The sequence below is a fragment of the Gallus gallus genome, chromosome 2 (assembly GCF_016699485.2).
Source record: "Gallus gallus isolate bGalGal1 chromosome 2, bGalGal1.mat.broiler.GRCg7b, whole genome shotgun sequence".
In the NCBI taxonomy this organism is placed as follows: Eukaryota; Metazoa; Chordata; class Aves; order Galliformes; family Phasianidae; genus Gallus; species Gallus gallus.
Window position 1 is genome coordinate 41,696,371 of NC_052533.1, and position 18,122 is coordinate 41,714,492.

An 18,122-nucleotide genomic window follows, 5' to 3' on the forward strand; every position below is an offset into this window, starting at 1 on the left:
TGCTTTCACTGAAAATTATCTAAAACATTATGAAAAATGGTTGTATGTGTTTGCGGAAGGTGTCAAATACAGACCTCAGTGTTTAGTTTTAGTAAAGAGATTCAGAAACCATGGCATCTTTATCCAGTTATAGCACTAGTAAATACAGTTTTGGAAAGCATAGAGAACCAAGGCAGTGTAGTTAGATAAATGAAAATCAAGATGACAGTTTGGAGTTTTGGACTTTGTGGTGGATAAGCTTCAGTAAAGTAAAAAAAAATCATCTGCTGAAGGGATCCTTGGGAAGTTTAAGCTTCTCTCCGTGTTTGTTTTATGTAATGAGCAATGATTTTTTGAACATTTTTCATTCTAATTAGCACCTCTGTGCACTTGACAGACATTTAAAAGAGTTGTATGAAATCACAAATAGTTGATCAATCTGTTAGTCATCAAGCAGGTGTTTGGGGTATGAAAGACATCTAAGCAGACTCTGTGCTTTTAATGAAGAACTCAGTCCACTACAGAACCGACCCATTCAGGCTGTTCACAGGTTCTACAGCATCTTCAGAAACATAAAGAAATAATTTGGTTCTTAAAGTACTTACAGAGAAACACAGTGGGCAGTACAAAATGCTATTTTTAAGCATCAAAATTCTATTTGTTTTTCTGTAGTATATTCCCTATTACTCCACTCAGCTGTATTTTGCAGACTTAGTCTTTTTTCACAGAGACTGGGAAACCCACTAAATCTTGTAGGATTGACTTAGAAGGCCATTTTTAAATCTGACTGTTCAGGTGACACTTGCTAAGCAGTTCAGCTTGCAATGGCCAGTGCACACTGCCATGCTGCCTTCTGTCCCCCTGCTTACTTTTGGGGTTCTCGGCACCTGTTCTGCACTATCTGCCTTACTCTAGCCTGAAATGAAGAAGTTGGGTGCGTGAGATCAAAGAAACACAAGCTTTTGCTGACAGAAATCTTCTGTGCATTACTTGAACTCAGGAAGAAAGGGATCTAGTTTTAACATGGGAGTGGGTAACAGTGAAAAATTATGTGAATAGCAAGTTATGCTATTTTTGCTTCAGTGACCCAGGAATGGAAGCTGTGCATTAAGAACACATATTTTCAGTGCTGTTACCTTGGCAGCTCTCTGTCTCTGCTACAGAGGAATTGCTGCTCTCAGTGGCACCACTTCCCCAGCATTTGCTTCTGTTCCATAGCAAGAGTACAAACTTCAGTTTGATCTCTGAGTCCAGCTTGTAGCATACCATCACCTGTAGTGTACCTCTCCTTAAGAATTCAGCCTGTTCTGTGTGCTCTGAAAACTTCCCCCCACTTCTCTGCGTAGAAAGTTGTTCCTGGGCCAAAATATTGCAGTGCTTGTGAGCTTTCTTATTTCTGCCTTTATTTTACTTCTGGCTGTTTCATGCCAGCGTTTTCAAGATGCATTTCTTATTGCCTTACAGTTCAAGTAGTTATTTTCCTCTCTTTTCCCAATCTCCTTGTGTTTTCATAGGCAACACTAATATTCTTCTGTGTAATACTTCTATAAAATACTTCTCTTTTTTGTCTGTTTTAGCACTGGCTGCTCCCAGCATACCTGAACCTTCCTTCCTTAAGATGCTTCCAAGCTGTCATCTCACAGCTTGCGCTTTACGTTTCTTCTTTCTTAAGTTACTATAATCATCTTCTGAAGTTCTGTGTCTTTACACATACAATCTGGAGTAATATATGTTCCCTTTATTTGTAAAAAGGCTGGCATCAGAGTTGTTCTGATGCTGATGCTCATCTTTTCCATGGATTACTGCTGTACTGCTAGATCACTGCAGCTTTTCTCCGTGGGCTACCATATGCTGTGCTAGGATGGAAAATTGCAGCTCTGTCTCTACATCACATTAATTATTTCTGTGCGATTTCTTCTGCGTTGGTTACATAATTACCTAATGAAGCCAGATTGTACAGCATAATTTCTCCCAACTCTCTATACAACTCGATTCCTACTGACTATCTCTACAGTTGCAGATGTATTTAATAAATAGGAAAGGCTAGCTATGGGGATTTATTTGTAATGAACCCAGGGAAATGTACTTAGGTACTTATCCATGGGAAATTAGTGTGGAATATCCAAAGTTTCTTACTTTGCTACATGGAAAATGCCATATGTAGAGAAGCTCAGTGTTTCCAGTGGTATAATGCATGAAGAGCAAGGTGTAATCCTGTTATACAACTGTAATAGCTAAATGTTCAAGGTTTCTGATTCGATTTCTACAGTAGAAGCTACCTTGTAATTGGTGGCAAAACCATAAACTGTAACTAAAAATGCTTCCAGATTACTTAGTACTACTTACAGGTTTGAAAAAAAACACCCATTTCCTTACCATGATCTTAGATCCTTCTGATTTGGATCAGTTTTTGCAGCTGAAAGATACTGGGTTGAAGGCTACCAAAATCCCTTACTTTTCACGGGTGCTGCAAGGAATATTAAATTCAACAAGCTACAGTCTAACAGTCATGAAAACTTGAAGATGCACACTGGCATTTGTGGCAAAATGTGCCACTTTATATTCATATCAGCTTCACAGATAATAAGACATAGTAAACAAGACTGAGAAAGATATATATATTTTAAGTATTCAATAAATTATATATGAAAATGTATAGCGGTTTCTGAGGGCTTGTCCTTGCTGCACTTAACTGGCTAGAATGAAAAGACCATACAGCAAAACAACACTGGACCTAAGAGCCACTAGAAGAACACTGTATCTTGCATTTTTTGATTGCCAGTACATTATATGTTGGGGCTTCACCTGTGTTCTGATCCATTTCATTCCCTCCCTGCAAGAGTCCTAGCTTTACATAATCTACTCCTCTGCTTGTACTAGACTTGTTTGCATGTGGGAAGCGGTCAAGTTAAAGGAGCAAAATAGCTTAAGCTAACTACTTGCTGTATTTAAATTATCTGTACAGAAGAAGAATGTAAAAGCTTAAGACATTAGTTAAAGGGACATATTACACGATCTTTCTGGTTGTTATTCTCTTCTCTTTTTTTTCTTTATACTCCAGAGATTATCATCGTGTTCAATTCCTGGGCTTAATATGTTGCAATAAATTACATCTGGCAAACCCCTGATTTCATTACAATTCCAAAATAGCTAAGTGCATTACAGTAATTGAATACATTATTTCTCTATTTCCATTGCTAATTGTAAGTTACAGGCATATTCCTTTGAATTTTAAGTGAGTAAAATTCAGTTGACTCTCGAATAGTAAATGTTCACTCACAATGAAGTATTGTTATATTTTTCTATGCATTCATACACATATCTGCACATGCACATTTTCCGTGGTGCCTGTAAAGCAGTATGTAAGCATACTGATTGGGTAACTGATAATTCTGAAGTATGATCATTCAGACAATCACACAGCTCACAGGCTTTTAGGAAAGTCCAGTCTCGTTTTGTTTTTCAGTCTGGCAAGTCAAAAGAGAACAGAATAGTATTTACAGCAAGTAGCATTAAGCACCTTTCTGCATTATATTATCCTTTGTAACCAGAAAGATTTGTCTCAATTAAGAAGATGATGTTGCAGTGATTTCTGTAATGGTCCGAACCATTGGTCTCCTCTTTCATGTGGTTACCCTACTTTGTGCAAAACCAGTAAGTCCTCAGCAGCTCTTATTTTAAGAAAAAACAGCTTTTCCTGAGCAAAGCATTAAAGTTTGAACGGATTTCTGACATGGATCACCTCTGTCAAGAAAGATGACAAGTCCTTGTATAACACTTTCTCAGAACCATAGTTGAAGTAGGTGGGCCAGAAAGCTAAATTTTGCATGTGCAATGTAAACTATGCAAATTAGGGACTGGGGAAGAAGAATAAAGTAACTAGGGAAACTAACCTGAGACATATCACACATGTTTATTGGAGTCATAGAAAGGTGTGTATTTATTCTTGAGGAATATTCTTGAGCACTGATTTTACATTGCTTTTAATTTTGTAGGAAGGTGAGGACTGCAACTGCTAGCAAGTGAGTATGTAAGCACATAAGAGTAGTGTCACAGTAGCTGTAAAAGTGCAGGTCTGTGTTATAAACTGGAATGTTTCCAAAATCGTAGGGTGTATTCCCAGTTTGCTTCTTGCTGAAATCTTACTATGAGATGCTTGCTGAGAGAAACTTGGCTATTTAGTTCTGGTACCTACCAAGTCCTTCACTTGTCCTTTGCACATGGGGTGCCAGAATTCCTGCCACTCTCACACAGTTTGAGGGCATAGGAACGTTGGGACTATGCTCAACTGTCTTGTTTTCACTGCTTGGTTTCATATTGAAAGCACACTTTGTCCCAGATTCAATTAAAGAAATAGTAAATCTGATTTATTCTATCAAGAGCAAGATTTAACAAAACTTACAGGTTTTAGCCACAAAGAGAAAAAGTAGTCAATTAAGAAAAATATTTTTTGACCAAGTTTATTTGGCCAATATTTATTTATTCTGGCCAAGTCTTGTTAAAGCCTGTGCTGTAGGCCCCTTTGCTCATTCCAAAGTCTTCTGTTAAAAAGCATTTACAAAACACTGTATAAATTTTGGGAACAGTTAGAGGCCAATGCACCAAGCTTGTATATGTACAAAACTTTGTATATTAGAACTTATGGTGAATATTTGTACAATTTCAGTATTGCAAATATTTGTTAGAAAGATACTGGGTTTTATTCCAAATAGTTTTACTTAACAGGCAATATATCTTTACACTGCACTTTAAATTCCAGGTTGAACTGATGTAAATGAAGACACACCAGGCATTTACTAGCAAACAAAGCGTCTATGAGCAGAATGGTGCTGAAAAACACTGCATATCCCAGTGGGTCCCCCAGCTACAGCTTTCTGGCTCATCTAACAAACCAAGCAGCATTTCTGGGGAGCTGGGCCAAATTGCGTGGTGACATAAGAATCTGGAACCAATTCCAAGGGAATGGGAATTTGCTCTGAAAAGTAGCTGTAAATACTGAATTAGTTTGAAGTTTTTACCAGCTTAGCATTCAGTGCTTGTGGCTGTCAGACAACCAGCTGGAGGAAAAGAGAGGGTGCCAGCAATGGATGTGCTTAGTTCATGTTCTCCTGCTATTTAATCTGCAGATGGTGCTCCTGCAATCTAGAAAATGCATTTATTTTCACAAGTTAATTACATCTAAATGTTGGAGGTCTCAATACTTGTAGATTTGCTTGGCTTCAGTCATTGGTTTTGTGCATGTCTGACAGAACTTACATTACTGCTTAAACTCAAATTAATTATACTTTACATGTATCTTTGCTATGTCCAGAATCTCATGTGCATCCTGCTTACATCAGGTTTGGATCTGAACTGTTCCATGTTTTCTACTATCATGAAAATAGCTCCATTTTACCTCTTGAAAATAGCATTCTTGAACTGAATCTCAGGGATAAGGAAGTGGCTTACTTAAGGGGCAGCTTTTTTGTATTGGTGTATGGACTCCTTCCTTCCCAGTGCTGTCATCACAATGATAGGGAAAGTGTCAGGCAGATTCAACAGGAAAACTGAATTTTTTCTTTGAAAGTACACTTTGACTGATAAAAAAGTTTAAAGTAAAGCAATGCGTAAGGTAGTTTTAAATTGATGTTGTAAGATGGTCATTTTTCCTCTAATGTACAGCTCTTGCTCTCTTCCTGACGGACACTGTGCAGGTAATAGGCAACTTTTACAGTAATAGTGCCTCTCTGTGCATAAAGGAAATGGCTTTCAGGACTCACTAAGTGCTCCCTGTTATTGACTATATTGCTACATCATTCTTTCTCTTCATTCACCTGTCAGCACTAAAAGGATTTCTGATTATTTTGAAAACTTTTAGTTTTGATGAAATCTAAGCTATGCTTGAAAGGCAACATGGCGTCATGTAATTCCCACTGCCTACCAGAACTCCCATTTTGTTTGACCACTAGAAATTCAGAAGGAAGAAAAAAACAAAACTCAGGAAATCATGAGGAAAAAAAATGTGATAAAAGTGTTCCTGCTTGCTGTTCATTTTTGTGAACAACTCCTTTTATCAACATCTCTCTTTCTCTCATGCTCAGCCTGTGGATATACTGATAAAATGTCAGGGAGTGGAAGGCTTGAGGAAGAGAACTTTATTCCTGAAATAAGATGTTTTTCCTGGACACCTCATTTGGGTTAAAATAATAATAATGATTTTTCTTTGGAAAAATTCTTTTAAGTAATGACTTCATTTTTAACATCAAGCAATAGATGACCCCCCATAATGCTACTCTGAGTTATATTCTCTTTATCTCCATTTTTCTGAGACAGTCTGCAGTAGGTAAATGATCACTCAGTGAAGTCCACAGGTAAATCAAAGCTTTTTTCTTTCTTATAATGCTAAAAACTGAATTACAAAATATTAATGTTTAACTTTGGCTATATTTCTGGCTTTCATTTAGAACAAATCATTTTTCTTTACATCTACACTGTGCATGGTTCTGTCAGAATGTAGTTCTTTTAATGACCATGCAGTCCTTTTGTATTTAGGCTGAAGGATCATACAAGTCATTTTTGGACACAAAAGTCCCGTTACATCCCTTAGTTCATTTCCTAAGCAATGCCTTTTACAAGACTTTTTCAGCCTAGTTTAGAAGTTGGACAGAAGCTTCCATTGACTTTCTGAGCAATGAAGCTCAGATCTTAATCACAGAATGGTTTGTGTGATCTGAAGGATCTGAAAGATCATCCAGCTTCAGCACCCTACCATGGGCACGGTTGCATATCTCCTTTGTAGCTGGCCAACAGATGACAGTTCTGTCTGATGGACATTGTTAATGTTGTCCTGCACGGAAAACAAACAAACAAACAAACTATCTGTGTTATCTTAAGTTATAATAATGGAATTATCTTATTTTTCCTAATTGAATGAATATTGACCTGGACCATGCAGTGTCACAGAGTCTTTCTCTCATTTAGGATTGTGTAACTCAGGGCATTTATCTGTGAGTTTCAAACCTCCCTCCTAGAGGCAATGCCCCTCCATTCTTTCTATTTTCTCTTTTGAAGTAAGTTCTGAGATAAATGATGCATTGAGATAACTGATTCTGAAATGTTGGCCAGTCCTATTAACCATCTCCTTTTGCCAGTGATTTTCTGAGAAAGCAGAGGATACAGAAATGAATGTATTTCTGATCACCTTGCAGGTGTATATGTTAAATATGTCCACACACACAAATATATCTGTCATAATTCGAAACATTTTGTTGGTGGAGCATCGCATAACCACAGAATCATGCAATAGTTTAGGTTGGAAGAAACCTCGGGCAGTCTCCAGTTCAATCACCTGCTAAAAGAAGGTCTGATCATATTGGTTTTTCGTGGCTGTGTCTGATCAAGTCTTGGACGCCATCAAGGATGGAGATTTCAGTTTGTCTTAAGTCCTGTTCTGGTATTTCGTCACTATCTTTGTAATTTTTCTTTAACCTAATATCAAATTGGAATTTATGATGTCCAAGCTGATGTTCATTGCCTCTCAGACTATTGCTGTACGCTTCTGAGGAGAGTTGAGCTTCACCTTCCTTCTCACTTCTGATCAGATGGCAGTAGAGGCTTCCCCTCTACTTCCCACTCTTGGGGCTGAAGGGACCCAGCTCTACCAGCCCCTCATTGCACACCAGGCACTCAGCCCAGCTTGGGGTCTGCTGCAGCATCCAGTCTGGTACATAACACTGCTCACAGGGGATCAAACTGGAATTCATTGCTAAGCTTCTACAGAAAATCCTGATGGCATCTCTGCCTCACTGATGAGATGCTGCCCTGGAAGCTGTTCCTAACATGGCTCCTAGAGAAGGCCTTGCAGGGGGCAAGGCAGGAATCTGTGGTCTGTCCCCACCACTGGAATTTTTGTGTGGTAGCAGAGACATGGTAGGCCCTAACCACTGCTGCATAGCTCTTTTCAGTGTTTTGGTTCAAGTCACCATAACACTGAGTGCATTGTATGACACTGCATCTCATGACAGTACATATATGCCGGAGCAGTCGATGATGATCTTTGCTTTGCTGTCTGTGTACTGTGCAGTCTGTGGTACGTGGAACCAGAAATACCTTGTTCCTTAAGACCAGAAAGTGACAGCTGACAGAATCTTTTTTTTTTTCAGAGAGGTATTGAGGCCTTGGGATTAAAAAACATATGATAGCACTTAGCAGTCAAGTGTGCCTTCTTTGCTGTGAATACAAGTGGTGAAAATGAACATACGTAATGCAGTCTTGTTTTCCTCTTCTCCTTTTTCATTTTAAAAATAAAAAGGTTCCTTATTTATTGTCTTCTGCATGCAGTAGAATGTGAGAGTGCTGCAGTAACACACCGATTATAGGTATGACTTCAAGGCAAGAAAAAATTAAAGATATTTATCAAAGCATTTTCATCTGTTTGGAGAAAATATTTTCACCAGGATACTGTGCAACATGGAAAAATCTCTGGGTGGATTTAAGCAGAATATTACAAGTTTTGCATTCCGTTAACTTCTACATAGCTTGTCTTCTTATACAGAAAGAAGTCTAGAAGGGAAGATTATTATTCTGAGCTCTTTTTCTTTCCATTATCAAATATATTTAACAAATATTGAGTCTTGCAACACTATGCTGAAGCTGCCTACCATTATGTAAGCAAAGTTTGTTCCGAACAAGGTGTAAGCAAATATAGGTGCTGGGGCTGACCTTGGTGAAACACAGAGGGCTAAATAAAATGTATTTTCAGAAATTGGTTGACTGATTGGGATCATGAGTATGAGGAAGAAGCAGTAGATACCTTTGTTTCGTGCTACACCAGGAGCTTGTAATTGTGCTGTATTGGAGGGAGAACAGGCAACCAAGAGACAGCTATATTGAGGTAGTGCTGTGGCCAATAGACTGCATGTTTTACCATCTGGCACAGTATGAGAGAACTTTATACTGGATGCTACATGTTTGTTTTTCAAGGCTTTCTGAAGAGGGCAGGATCTCTGCCTGCCACGTGTATGATGCACAGGGTGGCCTTGTTGCGTGCAAGGTTGGGGGGCTCTGATCCCTCTGTTTCTAGGCAGATCAGGAGGGCTGTATGAGCAAGGGCATCGTGTGGGCTGCAGGTGGTGTTGGAAATGCAATGCAGTGCTGTTTTTCTCCCAGTCCAACTGCTGAAACACAGAAGCAGGGCAGCCTCTGCAGCAGTAGTTTAGTTTCCTCTTTCAATATGACAGACTTGGTGTTCACCTCACTAGCATCTCTACTTTTTTCCCACAAATACTTTCCAGGCACAAATAGACTTAGTTTCTATTTTGTGTCAGAGAAAAGAACAGAATCAAAGCCCTGGCCTTGGAGTCTATGGTAGGCTCTGCAAGGGTTCATATGTGATTCAAATAGGCTAAGCCCATAAACCAAGAATTTTCCTTCTGTGCTACATTGCTGAGATGTGGAACTGCACTGAGAACATTCAGGAGACAGTGTAACAAGACCTCTTCCATAGATGAGGAGAGATGAAATATCAAGGCTTATAGGAAAACATGGGTAGCAGACATCCTAGAGAATGGCCTGCAGATGTAAAAATGGCAATGTATTGGGCCCAGCCTCCCCTAGCAGTGTCTTTCCTGAGTCAAACACCCAGCTTCCTCGAGTTATGTGCACTGCACTGAGAGATTGAGACCAGCGGGTGGTTATGAAGAGGTGGACTTGGACATCTCCAGGTTTGTTCGCTCCAGCTCTAGCAGAGGTGAATCAGTCTCAGCTGCTTACTCAGTGTCACACTCTGTACAGCTCTTCAGCGCTATGGTGTAACATCCAAACAAATTCTGAGGCAGCCAGCATGGGCATAGCTTACCATAGTGACTTTTGTCTGCTGTGCTACAGCAGTGTGTTCTTGAGATTAGACAGATCTTAGATCTCAACTAAATAAGCACTTCTGTACCAAAATTAATTCGGCAGAAAATCAGGGTTGTGCCTCTGCATCTGTAGCAAATGGGCAATGGGGAGTTGGTTCTATTTAGTAGAAACTTACAATGAACCATGCATTCTAAGTGAATTTGTTGCTGTTTTGAAAGTGTCTTGTTTGAAGATCCTTGTCACAATAAAAAGTTGCTCTGAAGCTTCATTGTATTTAACTCCCAAGCTCTTACTGGACATGCTGTTTTCTGTGGAGAAATGTCACTTGGAACAGGTTCTGAATTGGAGCCAGTAAACATCTGTATCCTGGAATATCTCTCATGTCTGAACTAGCATTTAAAATTGTGTTACTGATCTCAGATTAAATGACCATCTTTGTATAGCTGTCAAAACAATGTCACAAGTGGTAAAGTGAGAAATTGTGGAAAAGATGCAAAAGCTGGTGTGAAAGTAGGATTCAGCTAGTGCCAGCTTCTTTGGATAGTTTAGATGTATGAGGCTCAGCTGAGGCCTGGTTTTGAGCTACTGATAAGGTATAGAGCTCTGTTGTAGCTAGAGCATGAAAATTGTGATTTTTGTACCTTGTTCAGTTGGTAAGGGGACAATTGTGTTTTTCAGTAAACAAATGCAGAATGTGGGAGGGTCAGAAAACACTAATGTAGTGCAATGTTTGCATTATAATGGGCTGATTCACAGCTATGTGAATGCTTCTAGACATACAAGTAACATGCAGATGAACCTAATAAAATTAGAGTAATAACAGGAATGACAGCCTCCCTGATAGAAAGAAAGACAAATGTTCACTGTGTCTGGAAGTGAACACATATCTGTGTTCAGCAGTGTTCTTCCTATGCTAAAAATGAATGATGTTTGAGAGTTTATATTTCTTGGCCCTGCCTGTGGCAAGGGGATTGGAACTTGATGCTCCTGGGGTCCCTTCCAGACCAAGTCATTCTATGGTTCTATGATTTAAAGAGGTAGACTTAATTGGGAGAATGGGATAAATCAGCATTAGCTGATGTTAAGACTGTAGTGATTTACAATACCTTGATATTGAATTGTTTTTATCTTCAGCTAACATTTCTTACAATAATAGCAGCCAGGGAAGTCTAGACAACATTTTCTATTTGAAAACTGGTAGCATAAAAATGTCGTACCTGTGTTTGCACAAAAATTATCTTGATAATAACTCAGTAAGCACTGCCTGGAATAAAGCAGAGGTGTTAGCTCTCCTGGAGCACCTCCCTGCACAAATGCTGAAGGCTATCAATGGGACAGCCACCGAGCTGGTCTTCCTTCTGCTCTGGTCTCACCTCTGTCATTGACCTGTGCTTCCAATGGACAACACTTTGCATTGAAGCTTTCTCTTTAGAAAAACTGGGATCCTGCTGTTTATTTTGATAGTCACCACAGTCTGGCCTCTGCTTAAAATTGAACTAGTGATTAAGGGCTTTTGCTGAGAAAGGACAGCTCGCTGAAGAAGGTGCAATCTGGCCTCAAGCCGTTTTACTAACTCACTGCTTATAGAGTCTGATATATGTTATTTCCAATTTAACCTAGCCATTATGTTCATCACAGGATATGTATCATAGAGTCATAGGACTGCTCAGGTTGGAAAAGATCTTAAAGATCATTGAGTCCAATCACAACCTAACCTAACTACCCTAACTCTAACAACCGTCTGCTCAATCATGTCCCTGAGCACCACATCCAAATGGTTTTTAGACACATCCAGGGATGGTGACTCAACCACTTCCCTGGGGAGCCTATTCCAGTGCTTATCCACCCTTTCTGTGAAGAAGTTTTTCCTGATATCCAACCTAAACTTACCCTGGTGCAACTTGAGGCCATTTCCACTTGTCCTGTTGCCTGTCACCAGTGAGAAGAGACCAACCCCGCTCTCACTGTAAGCACCTTTGAGGTATTTGAAGAGAGCAATAAGGTCTCCCCTCAGCCTCCTTTTCCCCAGACTAAACAGACCCAGTTCCTTCAGTCTCTCCTCATAGGGCATATTCTCCAAGCCCTTCACAAGGCTTGTTACCCTTCTTTGGACCTGCTCCAGCACCGCAGAGTCCTTTCTGTATTGAGGTGCCCAAAACTGAACACAGTACTTGAGGTGAGGCCTCACTGTTGCTGAGTACAGGGGCAGGATTCCTTCCCTAGTCCTACTCACCACACCATTCCTGATACAAGCCAGGATGCCATGGTGTGGTGAGCAGGACTAGGGAAGTAATGTATGTTAGAGAAAACCAAACTGGGGCATAGTTTCAGCTCAGAAAAGCTCGATTCAGCTGAAGGCTGACCATGTTCTGAGTGAGACTGAACTAGATGATCCCCTGAGGTATCTTCCAGCTTGAATTATTCTATTGTTCAGTGATTTCAGCCCAAAGTCAGTATAGATCCTCTGAGGTCACTAGTTTCCATGTGATGAGGACGCAACCTTTTGACAGAGACAGCTTTAGCAGTGCTTATCATGCCATCAAAGATGAACATTTTAATCTGATAACCTGTCCAACAATTTTCAATTTCAGAATGCGTTGTTAGTGACATAACATGAGTGATGTAAAATCCATTGGATCTTTCTAAGGTCATGAATATTGTCTGTCTATATAATACTATAAACTCTTAATTTCCTCTAGAGATCCCAGAAGACCCACAAATTGCAGAAGAATATTATAATGAAGAGTTTGAATCCTGTTCAGAAGACAGCGAAACAGAGGAGGATGTGGAAGTGTCACAGACTGTATCTAAGACAAATCATCAGGTGTGTGTGACCTTTGGGAAAACAGTACACATTTGATGTTTTCTTAGGGAAAATGAAACCTCTTCCAAGATTTTGTCCTACTGATATTACTGAAATTTGCTTTTGTTAGGAATGTGTGTCTATATTGGCATCATAAATTAGTTGTAGAGTGTGTTTCAAATGAATTATATGTATGCGTTGATGCGAAAGATTCTTGCATTTCTTCAAGATTAGGGATCATACTCCCATGAATGCCTTAAAGTGGATTGCTATCAGTAAGTTTCCTTGTAGCCATAAACACAGAGTGGGGTTCTCTCACGTAATGTTAGTTATACCTACGTTAAGTTAAAGCTGAAAGAATACTTCAAACACAGGATCTGAATTCCAAAGCTAATTCCTGGAGAAAGATTGGCACCTCTAGATGCCGCATCTTCTTGTCTATATTAATCATATTTTCTAGTATGGTATGATAACTGTGAGTATTAACAACAGCAAGTCTCGATCAGCACATCTGTAAAATTTCCCAAGAATCTTAGAAAGCATCAATAAAAAGAAAACTTATTGAAAGACTTAAAGTAGCTTTATCAGGTAAGGCTGCCACAAGAAACTCTTAGTTTGAAGGTTGAAGGTTATTGGAAAAGGCACCTAATTTAGATCTGATCAGAAGGAGCTGCAATGAATCCTGTCTTCCGTGATCAAGTCTCAGTGAAATCAATGAACTTAAATGGCCAAGTCAGTTCTGAAAATGGATCTTCCTAAGGCATTCAGGAACAATTATTTTCTACCCTGGGCCATCAACTAAAAACATTTTGCTGCAGTGCTTCTGAACAGTACTGTCTGGTTTTGCTTAGAATGACAAATGTTATGTGAGATTAATGTGCAAAATCTGCAGAGTAGAAGATGACACTGTTTACATTCCAGGGAACCAACCAAGTTTGCTAAATCTGTTCATTAAATTGTGAATAACTTTTAATACTCTTTGAAATATTTGAATTAATAAGTTCTTTAAGATGTAGTTTTTAAGGCAGAAATTGAATACCTGTGTGAGAAATAAGAATGCTACTACTGTCACAGTGGCAGGGAATCCCAAGATTCTCTCATCCAGTTAAACTTGAAGTTTACTCGTAAACACCTCATTCAACCTATACGTGTCCTCTCAGCTTTCAAACTAAACATGTAGCAATTTCTAACAGTGAATACAATAGTGGTCTAAAGAAATAGTGTGTTGGAAATCAATGGACTATCTGAGGCAATGCTTTGTTGCAATTTGCTGAGTCTGTGTTTACTCACAACATTCAAAAATACAAAAATTCTGTTGCTTGAAAAATCTACCACAAAGGAATCTTAAATTATTGCTCGCTTTTGTCAGACTTCAAGTGTTGTTGTTTTTTTCCATTTTTCTATTTTAAAAAGCGTTTTAAAATTTTCATTCAATTTTCACTGACAATATCATTAAGTGTCAATCAATACTGTTTTTGAACAGGCAGAATGCTGCTTACAGTTAACAAAGGGCAGAAGGTAAAAATAGATTTCTCAATAATGCAGCATAAATTGGGTGTTGGCAGCCAGATTTGAGCAATGTCACTCAGTCATTTTGTAGTGATTCAGAATTTAGTGGTGACAAGAATTGATGCTAAGTTGGAAGAGCTGTCCCACCGACGTCTCTTGTCAGGATCCAGCCCCTCCAGGCTGTGTGGCTTTGCTTTATCAGCAGTCTGTGTGCACACCATGCATTGGTCCTCTGCAGATTGGCTTCCCCAGGCTGAGTTGGAAAGCACACCCTCTCAGAGCATTTGTCTCTCATGACTTTTTATCAAAGAAGCAAATAGCCTGACTTTATTTTCCTTCCTATTGACCAGCACCTTAGATAAGACAGAACTGTCTTCAGGGGTATTGAAACAATCACCTTTTCTTTTTCTTAGGAATTGAAAAGAATTTTCACTTTTCCCCATCTTGAGTAAAAAATTCTGCAGAAAGTGTGAAGACAAAGCAGGTTGGACTTAGCTGTACTCCCATGTCTGACTTAACTGAATATAAACTCTGTACAGTTAGGAGAAATACACGTTTTTAGGGAACAATTTTATCTTCTAATGTGTGGGTCAGATGGAATATGCTGAGAGGTACCTTTTTCCCTCTGGTGATTGTAAAGAGATCTGCAGTTATTTGCATGCATGGGGCATCTTCATTCTGGATGTCAACAGTTATGTGAGATGGATCCCACTCAAAGGTAGGTGGTATCGTGCTCAACTTTAATAATAAGCTTCAAATCCTACCAGAATAGATTTGATCTTGCTAGGGTATAGCAGGGCATTGCTTTAGCAGTCATCTACTTAATACCAAAACTCCCACTCCTATTTCTATGATAGGATTCATACTTTTTAACTCTTTCTTAAAAAATACCTCTCCAAATTAAGCTTTTGAAAGTCAATCCACTGTAATACAGAACAAGGACCTGTAAGGTACTTACCTTCTTAATCATTGCTAACCTCTCAATTATCCAATTTTAAGATTGCTTTACTCATTAATTTTGTGCAGATGGAGTGCAGGAAATGCTATGTCTGATAGTGCTTAATGGTGGCCCCATTACTTCAACCAAAAATAAAAAAACCCCTCTGATATTTGTGCAGTAGTTCATGCAGTAGTAGGGGGTCAGAGAAGTCATCTAATTGAATAATACATTAGGATGCATAATGTTGAAAGGGACTGAAGCTCTTAATTCCTGCTATGTTAGACTCCCACAGACGTCACAATAGAGTAGTGGCCTTATGAAATTGTGCCTTTTCATATAAGAAGTTGGAGTCAGGCACTCAATTGGTATAATTTAAAGTTGTAGGATGGGAGCTGAGACATCTACTTTGTATTTGTTGGTAACTTTCAGTACAGCTTGTGGGATCTCAACTGCATTGTCCACTTGTAGATGTGGAATTTTCACCAGTTTTAAGCCCTACACACATCTGAACATCTCATCTTTGTTGTGTAGGTTGTGACATTGGAGTTCAGTGTCCTTTTTCCTTCTCTTTTGCAGTTTATATGCAGATTGCCAGATTTCAAGCAAGAATTTGTCAGTTATGTTTCTAGATTTCTAGCTTCTTGAGCCAATGGCTCTTTTCCATTTTTTTATTCTTTGTTTTTTTTTTTTTTTAGGAACATTGGTTTCTAATTGCATGAGAAACAATGTGATAGAGGATAAGAAACTATTTCTAAAAATAAATTGGAAAATGTGAAACATAGAAAGGGTTTCATCTTGAGAAGTTAGCGAACCATGAAAGATTCACGTTTGCTTTGATTTGGCTGAGGTGCTTTTTACTGCAGTTTATCACTTTGATCTTTGTTTTTTTCTTTTAGTGATAATATTAATAGCAAATTAGCCCTCTTCAGTATTACAAAGTCTAGTAATACAGTACATTAGCTCACTATTTTCAGTTTCCAGGTTGCTCCTGAGATCATCAAGTCAAATAATCAACTGGCATAAATCATCATAGCTCCAGTAATATAGTATAAATTATCATCACATCTCCAGTGAATTATAGATCCAATGGATCAGCACAGTGGGTAGTCTGTGCGTTATTACCCCAGAGCTGTTCCACTTGGTTCCTAGTGCCTGACTTGGCATCCTTAGTATCGCCTGTTGCTATTAAAAATGATTTCATTCATTCTGAGTTTGAAACGTCCAAGCATTTATCCGTCTTGGCTCGTTTGTGTAAGAGTGCTTCTCTTCTGGGCATCTGTCAAATTCCCTTTCCTATTCTGTAGCCTCTTTAAAACCACAGGCTGCTCAATATTTTTGATGGATTTTTCAGTGAGGTCAGACTTTTGACGGTCAGTTTTAAATAGTCAAGGGATGCGATGCTGTCGCCCTGTTGTCACATGAGGTGTGATTACAGCTTTTAAAAGCTTGGGTTTTTCTCTTACATTAAAATGAAATGTGATGTGCTTCCTAGAGCACAATATTTTCGTAATGGTCAGATCTTTAATTTCATCAGTGTACATGAACGGCATTTCACATGAAAGATATCATGGCAAAACTGTTAATTATCTGTCTTGTAACAGAAAACTTAAAATAGAAAAGTGCTAAAATCTTTTCCTAATTAAAAAGTTCCAATTATTCATTGTTACAAGATACATGAGTAGGTGCAATTAAATGAAACGTAAGTATTAATTTGCAGCAGTAAATATGGTAAGTCTAAGAAATTTTGGAATGATTATGAAATCTATACTTTCCTTTTCTAATCTTGTTAAAGATATTTCAAGGATAACCAATAATAAAATGCTGGTATATTTTCAAATACTGCACACCAAGCTCAGCAATAAACATACTCTTTTAGCTACATGCATAACTGTCCTACATGCTTGTGTTCTGCTAGACATCTGACTTAAATAATTGCTTTTGTATAACACCATTCCCAAACCTACTGTTTTAGGGAAAGAATATATTTTAAATGTTGTGAGCAATGTGTTCACCTTGTTGTAGCCTAGCATTGATACTCTGGTGTAAGTAATGTCCTTTATGTTTGTAGTATCATACCTCTTTTTTTTTACACTATTTTTGTACACTATTTTTTTATTTAGGATTTTGGTCACACTAATGCTGTTCTTTATTTCATTTACCCTCAGGACAGTGATATTGAAGCCATGGTCAAGCATTTGGAGAGCATCCTAAATAATAGCTCATTGGGTAAGATGATATTTCTTCTTTAAATACAGTATCAGCAGTTATTAAGCATTCTTATTCATCACATTCCCATTATTTCCAATTAAAAAAAAAAAAAAAAGAAATCCAAACAAAAGTGATCTTCCTGAAAATTGCATTCTTAATCTACTGCAAAAATGTATAAATATGCAAAGATAAAAGGCATTCACAGTTAGTTGTTTTTTTAAGAATAATAGAATTATAAAACATGATGGTCAGAGTTGTGGAATGTTAAAAGCTTTTAAAAATTACGCTTTTGCCATTTTTTCTTCAAAGGAAAATATTTAAAGATATATAAGTTGTTATATATCTTTATATAGAAAAATAAGGAAAGATGGCTATCTTCTGGAGCTGGTGTAGCTACTGGAAGACTACTAAGTTAAGCTGTGCTAGTAGCAGTCTGTGGGTGGGTAGCAGGAAAGCAACCTTGTTTCTTCTTGGTTTGGTGCCTTATTAACACTCATTAGTCATGATAAACTTGTGGCTTTGAAATGAGACCATAGGGGAAGCTTGGAATATCCTCCTTGCAGTGATTCCTCCATTGTTGAGCTCTGTTTCACCTCAGCTCATGAGCATGGAATGATGGCAGAGAAAACTGAAGAAGAAAAAGGATAAAAGGGAGTAGTCAAAGGTATGGGCATCACACTCATAGTCACTCTCTGATCACCTTTGGGGTTCTGTGTCAGGGTGATCTTTATGACTGAATGAAAGCCTGTTATCATGTGTTTTGCCTTCACACTAATAGATCTCATGGTTTTCAAATTTTGCACTTATTTATAAAATTGGAGCCCTGTTGTCTGCAGGTGGTTTACA

At 38.4% G+C, this 18,122-nt stretch overlaps 1 protein-coding gene across 4 annotated transcripts in view; it reads left to right on the top strand.

The window, feature by feature from the left end:
• NEK11 (NIMA related kinase 11) overlaps window positions 1-18,122 on the top strand; it is a 98,297-nt gene that overhangs the window by 60,011 nt on the left and 20,164 nt on the right. For all 4 annotated transcript variants that reach the window (XM_025147490.3, XM_040692898.2, XM_003640741.6 and 1 more), the window contains 2 exons: window positions 12,516-12,640; window positions 17,234-17,294. In XM_025147490.3, coding sequence (XP_025003258.2) covers window positions 12,516-12,640; window positions 17,234-17,294 — 186 coding nt within the window. The remainder of the gene's footprint in view (window positions 1-12,515; window positions 12,641-17,233; window positions 17,295-18,122) is intronic.